Source organism: Triplophysa rosa, linkage group LG1, assembly GCF_024868665.1.
Source record: "Triplophysa rosa linkage group LG1, Trosa_1v2, whole genome shotgun sequence".
NCBI lineage: Eukaryota > Metazoa > Chordata > Actinopteri > Cypriniformes > Nemacheilidae > Triplophysa > Triplophysa rosa.
This window is the reverse complement of record NC_079890.1, coordinates 33279965-33300319: the sequence shown is the minus strand read 5'-3', so window position 1 is coordinate 33300319 and position 20355 is coordinate 33279965. Positions and strand designations below refer to the sequence as shown.

Below are 20355 nucleotides of genomic sequence, written 5' to 3'. Positions count from 1 at the left end.
CTTCAAAATATCTTCTGTGTTAGGTGGAAGAAAGAAAGTGAACAAGAGGGTGAGTAAATAACGACAGAATTTTCATTTTTGGGGTGAACTGTCACTTATCATAAATTATCATAAAATGTCCTCTAGGTGTGTTTCATTTCATTTTCATCATAGAGAAGTACTCATCATAGTAAAGGCCAGTGGAAGCTGCAAAATGCCATGACACTGCTCGTTCAGCCTGTCTTATCTCGTATAAAAGTCTGCAGAACAGGAACTGAATGCATGACCCACCACATCAGGCTTCCTGCTGAAAGTCACAGTGTCGGACCAATCGTCACTTTCCACACATGCCAGTGGAACACAGACTTTAACCCACACACTGGCTCTAACATAAAATGTCATCACGGTTTGCTTGAGCAGTTTGCCGAACCAAAGATTCAACCACTATTGAAAGCTACTCAACGAACTGAAAAAGAGCCAGCCTGGACTCACAAGCATTCATGCCTGCATGGGAATAAAATAATTTAATAGATGAGGCCTATCCAGGACAATAGAGTTGTCCCGGAGTGGAAAAGATTCATACAATATAATGCCACCGTATGATGGCTCTGCTGCACCACACTATTGAATTGTGTCGATCCTGAATCACAAAGCCACAGCAGTAAGCCCACCCATATTTACATTCAAGCATTTGGAAGATGCTTCTTTCAAAGTGCACTATAATGCATTCGAGATACATCTTATCAGTTGATATTTTCCCTCAAACCAATGACAATGCCATACTTTACCAGTTCATATACAAGAACATAGACATGTGCAATCAAACACAAACAAAGAGAAGAACTTCACTTCCCCAATGAGGAAGCAGAAACTTTTGCACTCTGGTAAAATCGTAAGTGCAGTCTGGGTCATAAGCTTTACTGTTCAGACTGAAGAACCGCTCCAAGAATTTACCACAAAATCCAGTAGTGTAACCACAACCCCTGAAGAATTTAAATACAGTCTCTGTGTCAACATTATTTAAACACTGCCCATATAACTGCATTAACTAAAATTAATACCTTTGTAAAGGGTCATTTAAAAAGCACAATTCTTTAAGCTATCATACTGTACATTTTATTTGTCAAGAAATGCCAACGATAAAAATAAATATACAAAAAAATGCCTCACGGACTAAAAACACAAAATCTTAGAATTCTTCAAAGTTTTCCCATATCTTGTTGGCAATGGCTATCCAAGCCATCTGGCAAAGTATGAGATTTTTTTCTCAGCTATGCTAATAAAGGCAGCATAAATCAATAAAACAGGTACTGGCGTGCTTTGGTTGATAAAGAAAGAATGAGCTCATATCCTGTACAGAATGTGAATCTGGCAGACATATATTGTGGCGGCGAATGATATCATGTCACTCTTTCGAAACCATCCATACCTAGAACAAATAGGGATGGGCACTTTTGACTTGGGGCGGTATACATTGGCCTTATGTGGGGCCCAGACATTCCTGAGGGAGCCAGATAATAATAACAGATATCTAAGTTATTATTGCAGAAGTCACACAGTTTCATAAAATGCGTGGCGCTGTTGGTGTTAGGATCATCACGTCAATAGAAATCGATATGGCATGCAAAGTCATTCTAATACGAGGACATGGCGAACCTGCAATGAAATCCAAACCGTAAAGTGGAAACTTTCTACATTCTCTGTTTAATACTCATAATGATCCTTCGTGTAGTTACGACATACCTGATCTGTTTGCATGAAACAATAAAGAACACAGTGCCGGGTTTGATTAACATGTGGAGAAAAGTCCTGCTGCGTACAGCTATCAAGTTGTAAATTATATCCTAAAAAGCAGAATAATTACACTTCTTCACATCAAGAAAGTTATTAGGGCGTTTATTGCCAGTATGAAGTGAACTTGTTAAAGTCTGCTCACTTTGAAACATTTCAAACACACAACATTTCCTAATGAACATGCCAGGAGTCTGATTGTCTAAAATAATCACATCTGCTGAGTGATCCCGTCTCTTATGTTATAATGAGCTTTAGGGCTCTGGTGGTCTGTATTACACTGGCACATTCAACCTCAGAAAGACGTGAATTTTTTGCTTGAAAAATGTGCTATTCTTCTGTATGAACAGCATTTGGGCAATTCCAGCGTTATGGATGTGACATTTTGCGTTATGGATGTGACATTAAAACGCCCAGGGAATGTATTTTTTACCAATATACTGAACCATCTGTTTATATTTTACTAAACCCCTCTTGATAGAGTCTAAACATAAGAAAATTGTCAGTCTATGAACAAATATTCTATTTTAAATATTCTATTTCCTAAGGGAAATAAACATGCGTTATGGATGTGACAAAAAAGGACACATTTTTGTGAGACAACAAACTTTGTAGGATTTCTGTGAATTAAAATGCACAAACCTGAAGCAATTATACCCAACAAATGGAGAAGGGATGCATCTTCATAGAACAAAAAAATAGTTATTTTATTTATATTTTTATGTGCCCATTTATAAAGAATATGTCCCGTTATGGATGTGACAATTCTGAAAATGGCACTTACTAGACTATGGAAAATCATGCACTAAAAATAAAACAAATGCTTTAAAAACTTGAAGAGGGACTTCACATTGGTATTTGAACCACCAAATGTTGATATCTGTGCTGTTAGTAAAAACCTTTGGTAAAAACTAGATTTCTTTTCATGGTAAGGTTAAAAATCTCTCATAATTTACTCTCCCTCATGTCATTCCAGATGTATATGCATTGTGTTTTCTTCAGTTGAACAAACAAATTTATACCCAAAAAAGTGAATTTATATAAATAATTATTCATTTTATACCCAACATGTTGAAGCTTCAAAAAAGCACATATCATTGAAGTAATCCAGATTCATTTGGATTACTTTAACGGTGGATGTACTGTAGATGCTTTTTGGGCTTCAACATGTTGGGTCCCAAATATGAAGACAACATGAAGGCATTTTAATATTACATTATTTTTATGTTTTTAACTTAAGAGAGGAAGTCATACATATGAGAGAACCTTTATGTACACTATTCCTTTAAGTGTGTTTTTATTCCTATTTGTGCCCTGTGCATGCATGCGTGTGTGTGTGTTTATGAAATCTATAAAAACAAGCAACAAAACTTGGATGTTACGACTGTTCTGTTGTATACACAAATATAATACAAACCAAGCTTAACATGAAGGTCTGAGCTCATATAGCGAAACAGAACTGAACCAAGTTGCCCCTAAAATCACAGAGAACTGGTCTAACCAACAACATCTGCCACTAAGGTCATACATAATGATGTCATACCCCAAGAATCAGGACAAACATTTCAGTGAATAATACAGGATCTGTATAAATGTTTACTTTATAAAGATCTCATTTTGTACAGATTATGACAAGCTTACCTTGGTGCCCTCACAGGCTTTGCCTTTTTTGTATTCTTTGTGGCTGGCTTTCTTATCTAGTTTGCTCCAAAGCGCTTTGGCCTTCCAGCATGTCACTGCGGTCTTCAGACTGCTGTAGAAGGTGCTGTGCTCCTGAGGGTCGAGCTCCAGGTAACCGCATAAAATATTAAAGGCCTGAAGGGTGCTTTTACAGTCAGAGGCCTGGACAAAGTTCTCAAAGAGCCGTCCTGCCTGGTTCTTCTCATCTTCTGTGTCACCCATCGTCTGTCCTGTGGATGCTTTGCTGAATCCGAGCTTGCTCCTTTTCTCCACGACGCTGAACAGCTACATCCACAATCTGGTCTCCTCACTCATGCCAAATCTGAAAAGACAACAAGACATTTCTTTTAGATCTTTCTGAGGAAAGTGTGGGTGGTGCAAAATTCGCCATCATGCTGCCAAAGTGCTCTGAGTGTTTTTAACATATTGCTATGTGGTTGCTTACTGGCCCAATCCAAAAAGAACACCTGTGCTAGATTTCGTTTTAGGATGTTTATATTTAATGGCTGTTTTTTATTGTGTTGCCAGGGTGTGCAAAATATGGCTTAAGCACCCTTCAATGGAGGTAAATGGGAGGGTTATATTATTGTCTGTCAGGAAAACATTGCTTAGAAAAGCAATAGCGCACCTCTCCATAATATGCCACATAATTTGAAGCATTATTCATCTCCGCAGCAAAAATTACATGCAGGATAAATGATGTGCCAAAGTTTAATACCAAGGCTTTGAGGCTTGTCCAAATCCCTAATGCTAACTATGAGCAATAGGAAAAGTTATGTTGCCTTTAGCAAGCACCGCTAATTATGATGTGATGTCATGTGTTGAATGCAATGATCTACAAAATGGGAAATAGGCAACAAATAAATCTCAGCTAAACAATACTAAGTTTATAGAGCTGAAATTAAACAAGACTATTTTATAGGCTGACGTATTGTATAATACTATTGCTTAAGGCAGTAGGGCACAAATCTGTTCCTTCTTATGTTCGCAATCAAATCCAATAAAAAGTCCATCTACATTAACAACACATTAAAACAGAAGATGAAATATCAAGTCATAAATGTCGAAGTATGAACAGTTTGATGTCAAATGCATTCAGTCCTCTACAGCATGTTCGCTCTTTACCAGAGATAGCAGCCGTTTTAAAGGGGTCATATGGCGGAAGTACGTGTTTTTCTGTGTTTTTGGTGTGTTATAAGTTGCCCGTGCATGTATTAGACACGTAAAATTTCACAAATGAAAGTGTGGGAACAAAAGATGTATTCTATCTAAAAGCGAATGCTCACCCAGACTTGCCTGAAACGCCTCGTGTAACCACACCCCGGCGAATCTACGTAACTTCGTAACATGATTTGATTAAGACCGCCCAAATCTACACGTAGTTAAGGTGGGCGTAATTGTAAATCTCATTGTATCGTCTGTCAGTACAATTGCTTTGGAAGCTGATGTTCCTAATATGGTAAGAGGCGTTACATTTCCGTGAAATGCTTGCAGTATTTGACCAATCACTACGCACTGAACTGGCCAATCACAGCACACATCGCTTTTCAGAGCGATGAGCTTTGTAAAAAATCAGCGCGTTTCAGAGAGGCGGGGCAAAGAGGAGATACAAACATGCATGTACGGTATGTGGAAAATACAACGTTTTTTAAACTTTAAATGGTGTATACACATTGTGTTACATCTAAAACAAACAATAATATTGTTTTAGCCGCGTCATATGACCCCTTTAACAAAGCTGCCAGTCATGCATATTTAGAAATCATGCACGCATAGAAAAGCAATAAAAACAGTTTGTCTTGCGGCTTTCAGCCTTGTTGGACCATGAAACAGGACAAGGATGACTTTTTTCAGGCATTTGGGGACACATCGCTGCCCTGGCAACAAGTGCAGTTGGTGTGTGTTGTCAGTGAACTTCCCTATAAGATTTCAAAGCCCCTTCACTTCCTCAAAATAATAAACATGCTTTAAAGAGACATCAAACAGTATAAACACACTTTCATGAATGAACCTAACACCACTTAGAAGCTCGAGTTTTTATCATTGAAGCTTTTGTTGTTATCGTGTACATCATCCGGTCTGTGAATATTTCATAACATTCACAATGTTTAAATATTTATAATATTTAAAATGTTCAAAAAGGAATCACATTTAAGTAAAGCACATTTGGAAAGTAGGCCTAATACACAACTGATTCAATTTGTTGTCAAGTAAAAGTTAACGTCAACATCAACGTTCCCTGATTTTTGCGTTGCATTGTGGGAATTTTTAGGGAACAAACGTTAGAGTGCTCTGGAAGGATTGTGCAATGTAGACTCACCGATCAGTGCCCTATCTACTAAACAAGGGAGCTGACTGAGACACACCCAGATACCAAACTTGAGTGGGTGGTTCCGGCCATTTTTGTTTGCGACTTTGCAGCATCCACTCACAAAAATAGGTTTTGCTATATTTAAGATAAGAAAAATATCTTCAAAATATCTTCATGGAACACGATCTTTACTTAATATCCTAATGATTTTTGGCATAAAAGAAAAGTCGATCATTTTGACCCATACAATGTATTGTTGGCTATTGCTACAAGTATCCCTGTGCAACTTAAGACTGGCTTGGGGTCCAGGGTCACATTTTCTAAACAAAAATGCTTTCAATTTGTGAGGTCAAGTTGACCTATATTAAAATATATTCAAAAACGAAATATTGTATAGCCAAACCAACATGTTTCACATTCTTTCTGATCGTTGATTATTTTGCACACATCAAACCAGGTGCACGCTCAAGCACACACATAGGCATTAACTTTGGCGTAACAATCAATCTGCCATCAGCATCCACCTAAAACTTAATACTGTACATAACTTATTGAAATAATAAAATCAGTTATTGCAAACCACTGCGTTATGCAAAGCTGCAAGACATTGATCATTCCACTACACACAGTAGTGCAGCTCTAGTGCATATCATTAATTCTGTGTGAAAAACTGTTGAACTTGAACAGTGAGGGGAGACATTTAAGATGCAGGCCAGTGCTGCTGGTGTTTTTCGAGAAGTGTTTTGCTGGTGGTGTCCTAAGAGAGGAGATGTGTCAGCTCTTGTCATGTGGGTGTTGATGAACTCCCTCTGGAGTCAGAACAGCCAACACATTCACATGCACTGCATTCCATCAGCCCGGCGCCTGACATACTTCTGCATTACACCAAACCTCTTATTTACATGAACGGTGAGACGGCTCTGCACAGGCACCTCTCCGGACGCCTACTGAACAAAAATGGGACACAAACACTTTAAATCCTTCCATTTCCTTTTAAGCAATCATGAAAGGAATATAAGTTTATGAATGGATAAAGATTTTTTTGATAAAGGCCTTGTTTCCTCAAAGCCATCAGATTATGGGCATATCAATTGGTGCAATGCTTTCCTTCTGACCATTTTTTAGTGAAGCTGTTCAGAATATAATACTATACTGTACACTGCCTATTCTTTTTTTGAAAAAAATAAAAGTATGTGAAAGAATAAACATCATGCAATGTAAACATTGCAACTATTGTTTTTGCTGTTTGCTGCAAGTTCTGGAAAACGTACTCGGTCATCTGTACGCATGCAAATGATGTGCATACATTGGACACGCTGCAGAAAGAATAAGAATAGTACGGCATTCCGTAAAGGACTAAAACTTTCATCTGAATAATTTTTTTAGAGAAATGCTCGTGTTGAACCATCACAACTATTGCACCATAACAGCAATTACTGCATCTAAACCCAAAACAACTATATGCGTTCTTTAAACACGTCTGCTTGGAAGGCTAAAATTAAAATGTGTCAATAACTATAACTAAGAGAGGCTGGCACGTTAAGCGTCACAGATGGAGGAGAGCAGCTATTAGATCCGTCTGCAGAAGCATTGCTCAGGGGCAGTGAGAGGCAGCGCACTGTCCTCCTCATTTACTCTTTGCATTGTGCTGACTTACATACCATGACTTCACCATCTGACAGAATGGAAAGAGCCATTGCGGGCAGACGGGTCTAACCCACAAAACACCAGGAAAATCGGTGCACACTTGCACACACGGCAAAAAGAAATTACAGGGAATTACTGTGACAGTGCTGTTATAAAAATAACACTAACTGTGACTTTTACAGCATGATGGGATTTCCAGGGATGTCAAATATCCTACAAAGCACTGCTTGTAGTCAAGAAGACTACATTAGACTCAGATGGCACACCAACGCAATACGTTTAGTTACCATCTGATTCATATTTCTCATATACTGTAAATGGCAGGAGATGGATGAAATAACTAGCCCTGGTCTGATTTCTTTCTGGAAATTGGGTTGGTTTATCATTTCTGATCTGTTAAAATGTGCCTTTCTGGAAAGAACTATTAATGGAATATTTTTTTTTTTGGTTTTATTATTATTATTGAAGTGCAGTAACCATTGTTTTGACTGCTATTTGTATTAGCGCTGATTATCTACAAATATCATGGTCAAACTATGGTTACTATAGTAAAACCATCAACCCAGTATGCTGAATTCAAACTCAAGTCAGCACTTAAGTCCACACCCCTTCATTAGCATGTGAACCTTTAATGTGTTTTTTAGAGGATACAGTCCACAGTCTGGCCGCAAGAAAAACAGATCCCACGCACGGAGCGTGCAACGTGCTGTTGTTGCTGCAGAGAACTTCCAGCTATCAGACCAAACAAAGGAAGCCGATGTCGGTGAGCAAACACAGCGAAAGCTGGAAGCGTTAATTACCACCTCCGACAAAGAAAACCAGGAAGGAACCCCCATCTAAAAAAGCAGTCATTACGCTTGATAGCTGGATGGCAATCTCAGAAAACAATATTTCCCAGAATCCCTCACGGGCCTAACCTTTCCCCAGCGCAGCTAGCACACTTTACTCATACACTCAGAAATGTGGTTCATGAACGACTGCCAAAACAAAAGGAAGTTGTCTTGGACAGAAGTACAAACAATGTGTTATCTAAGTGGTCTCAGTGAAGGGCATCGGTCTCGTGAAGAGAAAATCATTCATTCACACAGAAGTGAAAGTGGGAGACGGTGCAGCTGCGGACACATCTAGACTGTTTGACCCTGCACAGGAGGGATATTTATCTTAGGACACTCGTGTAAGTTTCGCAGAGCACTCTGGAGAATAACTATTTGCAGGGATGATTATACAAGAAATAAACGTTTTAACGAGTCTTGTTCTTTTATGGAGCCACCTGTTAAATGTTAGTGAAGGTAACTAACAAAAATGACTGTATCATTTTTAAAGTTTACTGCATAGGCAATACTGTAATGCCTGTTCATCACGTTCATCTATATTATCATTATTAACCATTACAGTTATTATAATTCATGACATTTCAGAGTGACATCTGAGGTCATTTGGAGGATGTTATAATAATGGCAGCCACATTATAGCTTGTGAGGTAGCACCTAATAAATGTCTGAACCAAATGCATGTCCACAGTCAGGACAGGACATTAAAATGAGAGGTGCTATAGACATTAGTGTCTCCAGTAATGGCCACTGAGGATCAACTTGCATTACAGCAGTGCAGAAATAGTGGTGCAGAAGAATTGATATCGGAACGGACAGGCTCAGAATAGACAGGTCTCATATTCCAGGAGAAAACACATGGATATGCGGATGACCTGTAACCCACAACTACAAAACACTGATCCGCGGAGGGATGAAATACAAAAAAATAAAAATAGACAATGTTTTTTCGTTGTAACAATGGATCATGATGAAATGCTATAATTCCCAATAAAGTAGACAGGTGAACAAAGAAAACAGTTTCAATTCTGATTTCCATCATTTTAAACACTTGCACACACATGACATTTTCTTAAATCGGAAAAGACTGGCACATATTCGATCACCTGGCATCCCTTTACAAATCTCATGCACAGGACGCAATGAACTCATGGAAAAGTGCCTTTACAGGGGAAATGAAAAGTTCACAGGTCTCATGCACAAAAGAAAAACACAGCTACGTACAGTCTAAAGCTTGAGATGTTATTGGTCCTGTTGTCAAGGAGACCAAATATTGTGTTGAGTGTGATGTCTTAAAACACTATACGGTGTTAACTGATGATGAGCTCATTGAGTTGCTTCGATTCAAGGATGGCAGATTATTTGGTACGTCTGGCTGCACGGTTAGCACAATCCGGCTTCAGGCTCCTCTCTGTATCGGTTTCTGAACACTAATCTTGTGATTAAACTGAGCTCTGGTGAAAACCACTAATTACAAACTGAGACGGAGCAACCAGTTAGTTGCGCTGTTAATCACACATTGAGAGGTTCTGCAACTGACTATTAAACAAGATCTTTACTGACGTCAGAAGAGCTGAATAAAACTGGACATTTTTGTCATGGCTGCTTCTTCAATTCAACAACACTTAGTTTACATTCATTACTAAATGTTTATGTTCTGAAAGTCTGGGGTGTTGAGTGGTTCCCGTAAGAAAGAAAAAGCACAGATGAGATCTCTTTAATATCTCAACTGTTTCTGCTAGACATCAGTGAGATTAAATGGAGAGCAAATGGAAACTTTTGCTAGTGTCAGATATGAGACTCAAATATGTCTCTATTAGTTTCAGAAGACTCAATCATGTCAAACTGAGCTCAGATTTGCCAAATCTGCGATCAAGAGTCAATATTATTGAAGATCTCAATATGAATTCAAATATTTCTCAAATTTACCCAAATCCAGATTATTTTACTATACAATCCAAATTAACACTCCACTCCTTCATACTCTTCGCGTATGTAACTATTGTCTCGTTTGAGTCAAAATGACATCTAAAGTGATCTCTTGATATGGCTCTCTTCTTCAGTCTATGACAGTTTTCATCAAGGCCAAATCAAACCCTAGCACCGTGTCTAAAACACCGGACGCGACCGGTGTGGACAATTGTAAATTATAATGGGTTCTAATGCGTTTCAAAAGTCTTTTGTCGTGTCGGTCGCGTCCGGTGTAGACACGGTGTTGCACATGACAAAGTCATTGTAATGCTCAGCCAACACCAACACTGACCAACTGCCACACTTTTGCGAACACCAAATAAAGGCACGTCTTTGGAAAGCATTTAAACAAATCGAGTCTAAAAACAAATGTTCAACTATAACAGATGCTCAACATTGAGATTTACATACAATCCAGTCGTTTTCATGTCTTGCCAAAAGACATTCTTTCTTCGGTATTACAATCTCTGTGCTTATATCAACATGGCAATGAGCTCAGGCAAAATTCTTCATTTAACAGTAACACATGGACTAACCCCTGACAAATGAGGGTATAAGAGTACAGAGCGTGCAGAACACAAGACTGGCAAACTGCACTTAACAGCCTCTGATCTAAACTGCATCCTCAGAGCGCTGCAACGCTACTGTGTCCAGCGGCCAACGGCACTGAGCGAGAGCAGCCGAACATTCCAGCCGAGCACACGGAAAGCTGTTTTGAATAAAAACTTTAGGAGTGATGAACGTTTATCAAAGTTTCGCAGTGCTGACTTTTATGCGGATGGCAAATTAGGATTGTGTCCAAAAAGTAGCTGCAGAGATGATTCAACAGGTTTGCATTGTGCAATACGCAATGAAACAAACTGTGAATCATCTGCTTGTAAGAAAGAGATGAAGACAGGCACTATTGCTCATCTTCACAGGAAGATATCACTGTTTTTGTGAATCACATCATAAAACAGTATAAAGCAACCTGTAACCCTTTACTGCAAGCTTATATATATTGTAAACTGTAAAAGTAGTCTATTGTTAATAATAAATAATGTCACGCATTATATCTTATTATAAATCATTTTAACTGAAGTTATGTTATAATATATTGCAGTTCATACCCTTGTTGTGGCTGACCACTTTATAATGCGTTTTACTATATATACAAACTTCAAGAAAGGTAATACGGAGATGTTCTGGGGTTGGAACATCACCATTTTTCTGTATGTCATCTTCCAAAAGCAAAGTTCAAAATCAGTGTAAACAATGCTGTGTTTAAAGTCCAAAAGGTGAAAATGTGTCATGTAAAGCTGTATTTCCACCTTCAGGATAATATTCCAATACATTTCTGTGAGATTACAACAAAGAAGAATTTGTATGAAAATTAAGTGGTGTTGAATGTTTCTGCCTTCCACTGGAGTAACACACCAGACCCACATCCCCGAGGGACAAGACCACAGTCCTTCCACACTAAACTTCTCAAGTTCAAGTGCAGGTTAAAGAACAAGCCTCTGATTCCTTAAAGAAACATTAAAGGAAGTATTATCTTTCTCATACTGAGAACAACTGGTCATTCATCTCGCTCCCTTCCTTCATCTGCTCTCTCTGTTTCTTCATCTAAAAAGAGCTTGCAGCATGTGTCACGCATGCATGCAATGGTATTAAAAAATAATAATCATGCAACCTTTCTCTTTATCTGTGTTCACATCGCCGTGTTTTTGTATACCGTAAGTTAAGTACTGAAAGCATTCTGTATAACTGCACCGTTAATAACAATATCATCGAATACAAAACAATGATTAACAATGTCATTAAAAAAGGGTCAAACAAACAAACAGATCGCAGAAAAGAAGAACCAGCTTCCTCTTCTAGTAACTGCACTTCTGTATAGAAAAAGGCTGTTCGAATTATGCCAAATATTTCCGCTTCTTTGATGTGTAAATCAACTATAATGCTTTAATTAAACATTTTATTACTTGATGTTTAAATGTCAATTATGAACTGGAAATGTGTGTCAGATTAAGGCAGTTAATCACTGATCTCAGGAAGAATAACTGAGCTCGCCGGTTGCGACATGTAGTTGGGATAATGTAAACTCACATGTAGCTACGAAGAATAAAAAATACTTCTTAAGAATTTATTCATCCTAGTTGATGTTACAGTAATTTCAACATTCACTGATACATTTCAAAACTATCTGCTTATATTAGGCTATTCATGACCTAACAGTAACAAAAGATCAACTCTATTTGTATTCACATAAAAAGATCAGAAAATGCTTTGAAAATACGTTGCTTATTGTTATTTAATGTTACCTAATGCATTAATAACGTTAATGAATAAGACCTCATTGTAAAACGTTACCGTAACATAATTTAAGATTGTAGGGTTATAGGATTTAAGTAGGATTTTACCTGATCTTTCCTTTATAAAAATTCAACATGCGAAAAACAATGTTTCTATTAAAGCCGACCGAATACACTGCTTTATATGTCAACTACACATCTGTCAAATAACTAAACGAAAAGTCGAGCAGTCCCTAAACCCAGCTTAATTAACCTGAAAATGTTGGTTAGGGCACTCATTTATAAGATAGTATCTTAAAATACATTTTACAATAACAATATTATAAAACTGGAGCGTTTTTAGTGTTGGTGACGTAACTTAAACCGAAACAACCTGTCTCGAGACTTGACATTTGCGCGACACCAAGAGCGATACAATAAACGATAATCCGTTTAAAGAGCACAATCGACATAAATACAAACTACAGCTACAAATGACTATTTAAAATTGTTTATAGCTACTTACCTGTATGTTCGTACAGGATTAAGCGCACGGCAGACGTCAGGGAGTCGAAACAAGCGCGCGCTTTCAGTCAGTGATTGTACTACACTAAAGCGCGTGCGTCCGATCTGCTCAGACTATTGCCTTCTGCCAACAGTGTGTGAACGTTTACTCTGGCCATGATGCTCATTTTTAGAAGCTATAATTGACGTCCAAGCCCATGCGATGTAGGCTTTCCCATTGGCTGTGCGTTTTTAGAGGTGGAACCAACATTCACATGAAGTAGCCTAATCACTGTTTTTATAGCCCATATGAAATCGCTCACCAAAGGGTTGTCAAATATTTGCTGACAGACTGCAGCTATAATGAATGATGCTCTTTAGGTAGCTGACAGGTTTATTTCTTGCAGGACAATGCAACAGGTGATATGCTATTATCATACATGACATGACATGACATAACATACTGTACATTATGGTCAGGGGATTGAACCATGAACCAAGAGTATAAGCGATCTATCACGATCCCTGTACCCTTGACTAAATGTAAGATTTTGTAGACTCATAGTCCAGCTTGTGAAGTGAATATCAACCTTTTTACTTCAAAGGCCCCTGTTGTACACACCATTTGAAGGTCCCCACCACAATTTCCTACCCAATAAAATATTCTAGAGACATGTACAAAAAATATATGTTTATTATATTAATAACCAATCATTTTTCAATCATCGATTTTTAGGTGTTTTGGTTTATTTTCATGTCTGATTTAACTTATTGCCGAAGTCGTGAAATTTACATAATATCATAAGAACCTCTTGGAAGTTTGTTGAGCTCCAGGTCGACAGATCACAGCGATTCTGTGGCACAATGGCTCCACCCCGTGGATTTACAACGCAATGTTCAATTTAATCTAATAAACATATAGCGGTTGTCTGCGTCTGGATATTTTTACGAGAGTTGGTTAAGACTGCTAAATTTGCTTTTTTTCTGTGGTGTTTTGTTGAGGGTCTGCTTTTACACAAAAATCTCAGAGAGTCAGCCACACAATAAAATAGGCCTACTGCTGTTCAAACTTGGCTGTACAAGTCATTTCAACTCACTATTATAAAGCGTGACTAGTGCTGAATTGCTACTCAAAGTTGAACTTGCTTTAATTATTTTGAGCACTTATGTTGCTTAGATTCATCTTTTTACAGTGTAGTTGTAAGACTTTTTTACTATGCGTTTTACTACAAAGCGCTGCCGTTCACGATTATGTTTGTTGAAAAATCACACTGCATGAAATACTGAATACGCGTTTGTTTGTTTATTTATTTATGCAGTTCCGCAGTGTATCGCTAGTGGCGCTATAGATTTCTACAGCAATTAAAAAAACATTTGTAGTAATGTGTTGAGTTTATAAAACTGCATCAAAACTTTTGATTAATAAAATGCGTTATGAATATGTGAATATGTCACAGCCATCAAATAAACGACACATAAGAAGACCTCGCATCTAAAAACATATCGGTTAGTCTAGCGCAAATAATAAGGAAAACGGAACACGAAATACCTACTAGAAAAGTTATAAAAGAATAGAAGTTAATTTTCCAAAATTGCTTAACTATAAATGATAAATTAATTATTAAATGAAAAATATGTTTCGCATATACTGAACAACTGTTAATAGTGACGCGTAATAGAGCGAGAATTATACTTTTGTATGAATGGCGCCCCGCCTGGCGCAGCTGGAGCTCTTCTGATGCACTGACGTAATACACCCGCCTTCATCCAGCATCAGCAGCGCAACAAACATGTTTCTGCTGACGTTTTGTCTGTGTTTGGGAATCGTTAACGGAATTATCCCCGAAACCTCGAAAACAGAAATGGACATCATTACGAATATGGAGACAAATATGTTCCAAGGACAGACGACGCTGAACGATAAAGAGGTGGAAAAACTGATGGAGGACACGCAGCAGAAATTGGAGGATGCAGTGCATCAGGTATTCTGGTTTTTATATAACCCACAAACGTCTTATTGTTCGGAACTTTTATTCTAACTAATAGCGCTTAGTTTGAATAAAACCACCTCATTATAAGTTCTGGGCTAGGTTTTTCTTTAATATTTTCTTAATATTAACTTGCAACATAACATGGGCTATAAAACCTCATAATCTAGTTCCCTCTTAATACAAATTTGCAATACAGTCAGGTAAACTAAAAATGTTTTAACATGTGAATAAATGATTTGTTCTATACTATAAAACTAAATCATTGCTCTCTTTTTATAATGATTAATTATACTCTATTTAAATAATGTCATTCAAAAAATGTTTAACCACTGCTTGAAAATGAACTGGGCCAAAGGTGTAAGAAACCCATTGAAAAAATAGGTCACATTAATGAAAGTAAATAGGTCAGAGGATAACAACTTTGACAGTCTGTTTTTTTCAGAGCAGGTTTGTGAGTTTCACAATAAGAGATGCTGATTTCTCTCATTTTGTTTCTCAGGTGGAGAACGAGGCTGCAAAGTCAGGAAGCTATCAACATAACATCTCCTCAAACCTCCAAAACGAAAGTAGTACAGAATTCTCTGCTGGAAATCGATCCTCTTATTTTGCTGAGACGACCAATAAGGTGGGATGGATCCGAGACCATCATTCTATTATGATTTTGTTACGATACACTGTTATGAATTTTAAGCTTAATTTTCCTTAATTTTTTAGTTATCACATACACACACAAATCATGAAAATGATAATTGATTAATATCCAAATAGGTTATATATCTTATACCCAATTTTTTGTTTTCTCTGAAATGTAAGTTGCAGGATAACATGAATAGCATTGGTCTATAACAGTCTCAGGTCAATGCATTTCTGTGTTTTTGCTTCCAGACGAAAGATAACGCAACTGATGAGATGACCATTTCCAAAGGGACACTGTACAGCAATAAAACAAACAACATTGATCATGTAAGCTACCTGTCTTTCATTCTTTTACACCGAGTTACTGTAAACTAAGCGACACATCAAGTGTATCACACTCTTTGCCTTTCAATAACATTTATTTATATTTCATCTACCTGCTGGGACTCGTTCTTACACATACTATTTTAATGTTAAATAAATACAGTAGGGATGAAAGAAGGAATGAAATGTAATGTTTGCTTTGGAATTACAGAATAAGAAGCTTTTTGTCCTATATTTTAGCTTGAGCCATGCTTGAGGGTCACTGTTAGTATAGACATATCTTGTGAGATCATGTGACAGTCTCATATCCTCCTAAAATCCTCTGAATGTTGTTTTAACTCACAGGTAGAGAGGGGGGCCTATTGGGAACATTTTATATTTTTAAAACATATACCACTATATTGGTGTATGAAATGTGCATTGCATTTGGAGGCGCCTCGTAAAAGAGTTACGTTTTCCTGTGAGGTCAGGTTACACCTTATAAAGTAAAAAATGTTCAAATCTGATCTTTTCCACATCTTTCTGGTTGAAGGTTTGTTTTAATACTGGTGCTTTCCAATTGTTCATACATCAAATCACAGTGTAGCTTGAGTATCTTATTTTTTAACTAAACAAAATGGTTTTAGTTACCATATCTAAACATCTTGTGGATGTTTTTTTTTACTTGAAAAAGAAAGGAAACACCTGCAACATTCTAACAACCAACCAGAACACTTAAGCAACCACATAGCAACCCCCTGACAATGTGGCAGCAGGTTCGACACAAGTCATGCTTTTCTCCTTGTCTAATAAAAAAAATCTACCTTTAGAGGAGAAAAGCTTGAGGGTTTGTTGTAATTGGTTTTTCAGGAGTGTGTCATAGAGGAAGACTGTGAGAATGGCCAGTTCTGTCTGTATGAAACGCGCAAGTCAAAGTGTCTGCCCTGCAAACAGCTTGATGCGGTAAGAAGCTTCAAATTTCACTGACTCGGCATGCCGCCATGTCCATTACAGCAAAAGGTCTAGTTTGCTTATTGAATCTCGAGTGTTCAGGTTAGTCCATATTTCCATTCAGTTTACTTCTAAACATAGTGCTAAAAATAGCACCCAACCATGCGGCTTCCCAACAATATGATGCAACCGAGCCTGCATTTTGACTGCATTGCAGAACTTGGAATGTGGTTCTCTAAAACAATTTTACTTTCATAAAGAGCACAGATTGCTAAATATGAGGAGCTTATCTTGCCCTGAAAAGCACACACTGAGGAGACCTCACCTCTAGGAAGCTGGGGAGAAAGGAGACGTGTAGCACTCTTGCAGAGATAAAAGCCGCTCGAAGGCACACTGACTAAACTGTTTTGTTTGAAACAACGCCATGTATTAGATCAGTTTCTCAGTGTTTGTGCACTGAAACGGTGCATTAATGCTAGCAAAAGCTTTGAACAAATCCCTAATCTTAAAGGTCCAGTGTATAAAATTTAGCAGCATCTAGTGGTGAGGTTGCAAATTGCAACGAACAGCTCACTCCACCCCTCCCTTTCAAAGCACTACGGCGGTGGACACAGCACTAAGATATCGTCACGTTTTCACTTCTTTGCTGAAGGAGATAACATATTTACGAAACACGCTCTGTAGAGCAGTTTGTCTGTTTAGGGCTACTGTAGAAACAACACGGTGAATTCCATGCAAGGAGAATGGCGGTGTATGTAGATAGAAATAGCTCATTCTAAGGTAATAAAAACATAACACTTCATTATGTAAGGTCTTTGTACACCCCTGAAGACACAGCTATGTATATTATATTGCATTTCTGTGAAAAGATCCTCCAAAAATTACACACTGAACCTTTAACTATTCGTTGTGCATTGTTTCCCACCATTTGCGCTAAGAACATTGATGTGGCAACCCATCTAAATAAAATCATCCTACCTGTATGTATGTTAAGAACATACTGTGAAACAACCCGGTCTCATGAATTGCGTATAAATAACACGCTGTTGCATTATCGTGAAATACGTACGCCAAAGTTCGATTTTGCGTGCATAAATACGCCAACTCGCTGGAGAGCAGCCATTTTGAAACGTACATGAAGAGACTGCAACAATTAAAATAATACTGTTAGGTTTAGGGTTAGGGTAGAGGTTATAATATGCACGCGCGCTAACATTAGGTTTAGGGTTTGGGTTAGGGGACAGGTTAATAAGACAAATTGCCGGTTAATATGCACGCGCGCTAAATTGGCGTATCATATGCACGCAAAAATAGGTGTATTTATGCACGCAAAATCAAACTTTGGCGTACGTATTTCACAATAATGCAACGCGCGTATTATTTATACGCAATTCATGAGAATGGCCTGTGTGAAAATATTGACTGAGTAAGGCCATGTCAAAGATTGAAATCAAATGTTTAGGATGACAACTTTCTGTATTTTTGAGAAAAATAATAATATCGAATAAATAAAATCTATTTTTTCCATCGTTAAACACACACGACCTATTTTTCGCATTTTATGGCTATGACTACTTTTATGCTTCTAATCTTAGATTTTGAGACTAGTTTTTGGCCAGTAGGCAATACTCTAGCAACCATATACAAACCCTAGCAACCACATAGCAGCACGCTAACAACCATTCAAAATACAGGATGACTTTGTACTGAATGTGATCATTAGTTTGACCGCTTAATATTAGTAACTGAATATTTGATCCAACCTGAAAATTGTTCATATTTGCAAAGCTTACCCAACATCCAGGTAGCAGCATCCTCTGTAGATGTTTCACTGTAGGAAAAACTGTGAATTAATGATTTATTTGATTCATAAACATGCTGATTTGTTATTGAAATAAACCTATAAAATATTTACTATAGCTGTTATTGCCACTGAATATACTGTATCCTCTTCAGACATGTTCCAAAGATGAAGAATGTTGTGCAGCAGAACAGTTGTGCGTATGGGGTCAGTGCACACAAAACAGCACAAAAGGAGAGGCAGGCACCATCTGTAAATATCAGAGTGACTGTAAAGAGGAATTCTGCTGTGCCGTCCATAAGGGTACCACCACATTCAAAATACATAAATCCAATTGAATTCAGTTAGGAAATAGATCATTTTTGTGGTGCACTATGCAAATTGCTAACATGACCTGCAATTAATAATTGACTTATTCTCAATTTTATATTAGCCCTGCTATCCCCCGTGTGCAGTTCTAAGCCAATAGAGCGTGAGCGCTGCATCATTACAGCCAATCACCTGATGGATCTGGTGTCATGGGATATGGAGGGGGATGGTCCTCAAAAACACTGCCCTTGTGCTGGAGACCTGCAGTGCCAACATCAAGGGTAAATTCACAACTGACTCTCTGCCAGGCTGTTCACTTTTAATGACATGTACTGCAACCTGTTGTTCCCATCCAAATATTATATGTGCGCACACGGCACACGCAAAAGATATAATTGTGCATTTAGGCCTATTTAAAAAATAGAAGACGTGGGTAAAATATAGAAGAATTAAGAGTTAATGGGAAGTCCTGTAAAACTATTTAGCATCTAAAAAGCTAAAAAGCATCTCGGGGTGATAGGCTCCCTCAAGAAGCTTGAAAAAACATGGAACATGTAACTTCTAGGTGGGTGACAACTTTGGGGATGCCAAAATCACTCTTAAAAGCAAACTAACGTCCCCGTTTACTCACTTTCAGCATTTCTTTGAACATCGTTTTTTGTGAACACTTGATGCTCTTTATACCTCCCCTCCCGCATGTATATCTATAACAATTGTTTAAATTTTGTATTTTAGCACTTTTGTAAATCACTTTAAATAAAAGTGTCTAATAAATATATAATAGTAATGTAAAATTTACATTGTTGATTTTTTTAATTACATATCAGAGTCACATTTGTATTATTCAATAGCTTTGACAAGTTGACCATTATTCTAAAACATGGATTAAGTGACCATAAACCTTTAAATTGTAGTAGGTATACAGCTTTTACTCTTCTTGAATTCACCCCGAAAACAGACTGAATTGTCGGTATAATTGATGCGTCAATCAGCCTGTTGTTATTCTCACTTTAATGATGGTGCTCTTTAACTCTCTTTCTTTCAGGCGAGGTGCTTTGTGCCTGAAATCTCAGAACTTCAGCGAGGAGAATCTCGCCGACACGCTGTACTCGGAGGTCGACTACATTTTCTAGTGAGAATCAGCCCGAGATGAAAGAGCTTCTGACAAACACGTATGCTTCATCATTGCCCTCAAAAGCCTTGCAGGACGCTCTACCATAATCATCCAAACCAACTCAACACAGCTGTGAGCGAAATAATAAAATGCCGCAGAAGGCCTTAAGTGCTGCAATCCGCTGTGGGTTCTGTGCAAAAGAAACATTTACGAAGAATACAGCAGACAGCTAATGCCAAAGGACTGTATATTTGGCGGGTCGTA

The 20355-nt window shown here is 37.8% G+C and overlaps 2 protein-coding genes across 16 annotated transcripts in view; one reads left to right on the top strand and one right to left on the bottom strand.

Moving 5' to 3' along the window:
- mical2a (microtubule associated monooxygenase, calponin and LIM domain containing 2a) overlaps positions 1–13154 on the bottom strand; it is a 41274-nt gene extending 28120 nt beyond the window's left edge. For all 15 annotated transcript variants that reach the window (XR_008963053.1, XM_057335016.1, XM_057335033.1 and 12 more), the window contains exons 1-2: positions 13009–13154; positions 3412–3772 (exon numbers count right to left, since the gene is read on the bottom strand). Coding sequence is in view for 14 of the 15 variants with exons in the window: in XM_057335016.1 (XP_057190999.1) it covers positions 3412–3672 (261 nt within the window). In the remaining variant the exon portion in view is untranslated. The remainder of the gene's footprint in view (positions 1–3411; positions 3773–13008) is intronic.
- Positions 13155–14742: 1588 nt separating this feature from the next.
- On the top strand, positions 14743–20256 carry dkk3a (dickkopf WNT signaling pathway inhibitor 3a). The gene is made up of 7 exons (XM_057335588.1): positions 14743–14968; positions 15477–15602; positions 15863–15940; positions 16787–16879; positions 18824–18971; positions 19102–19258; positions 20023–20256. Exons 1-7 carry the CDS (start codon positions 14777–14779, stop codon positions 20108–20110), a joined length of 882 nt encoding a protein of 293 aa, XP_057191571.1. The 5' UTR covers positions 14743–14776; the 3' UTR covers positions 20111–20256.
- The last annotated feature ends 99 nt before the right edge of the window (positions 20257–20355 follow it).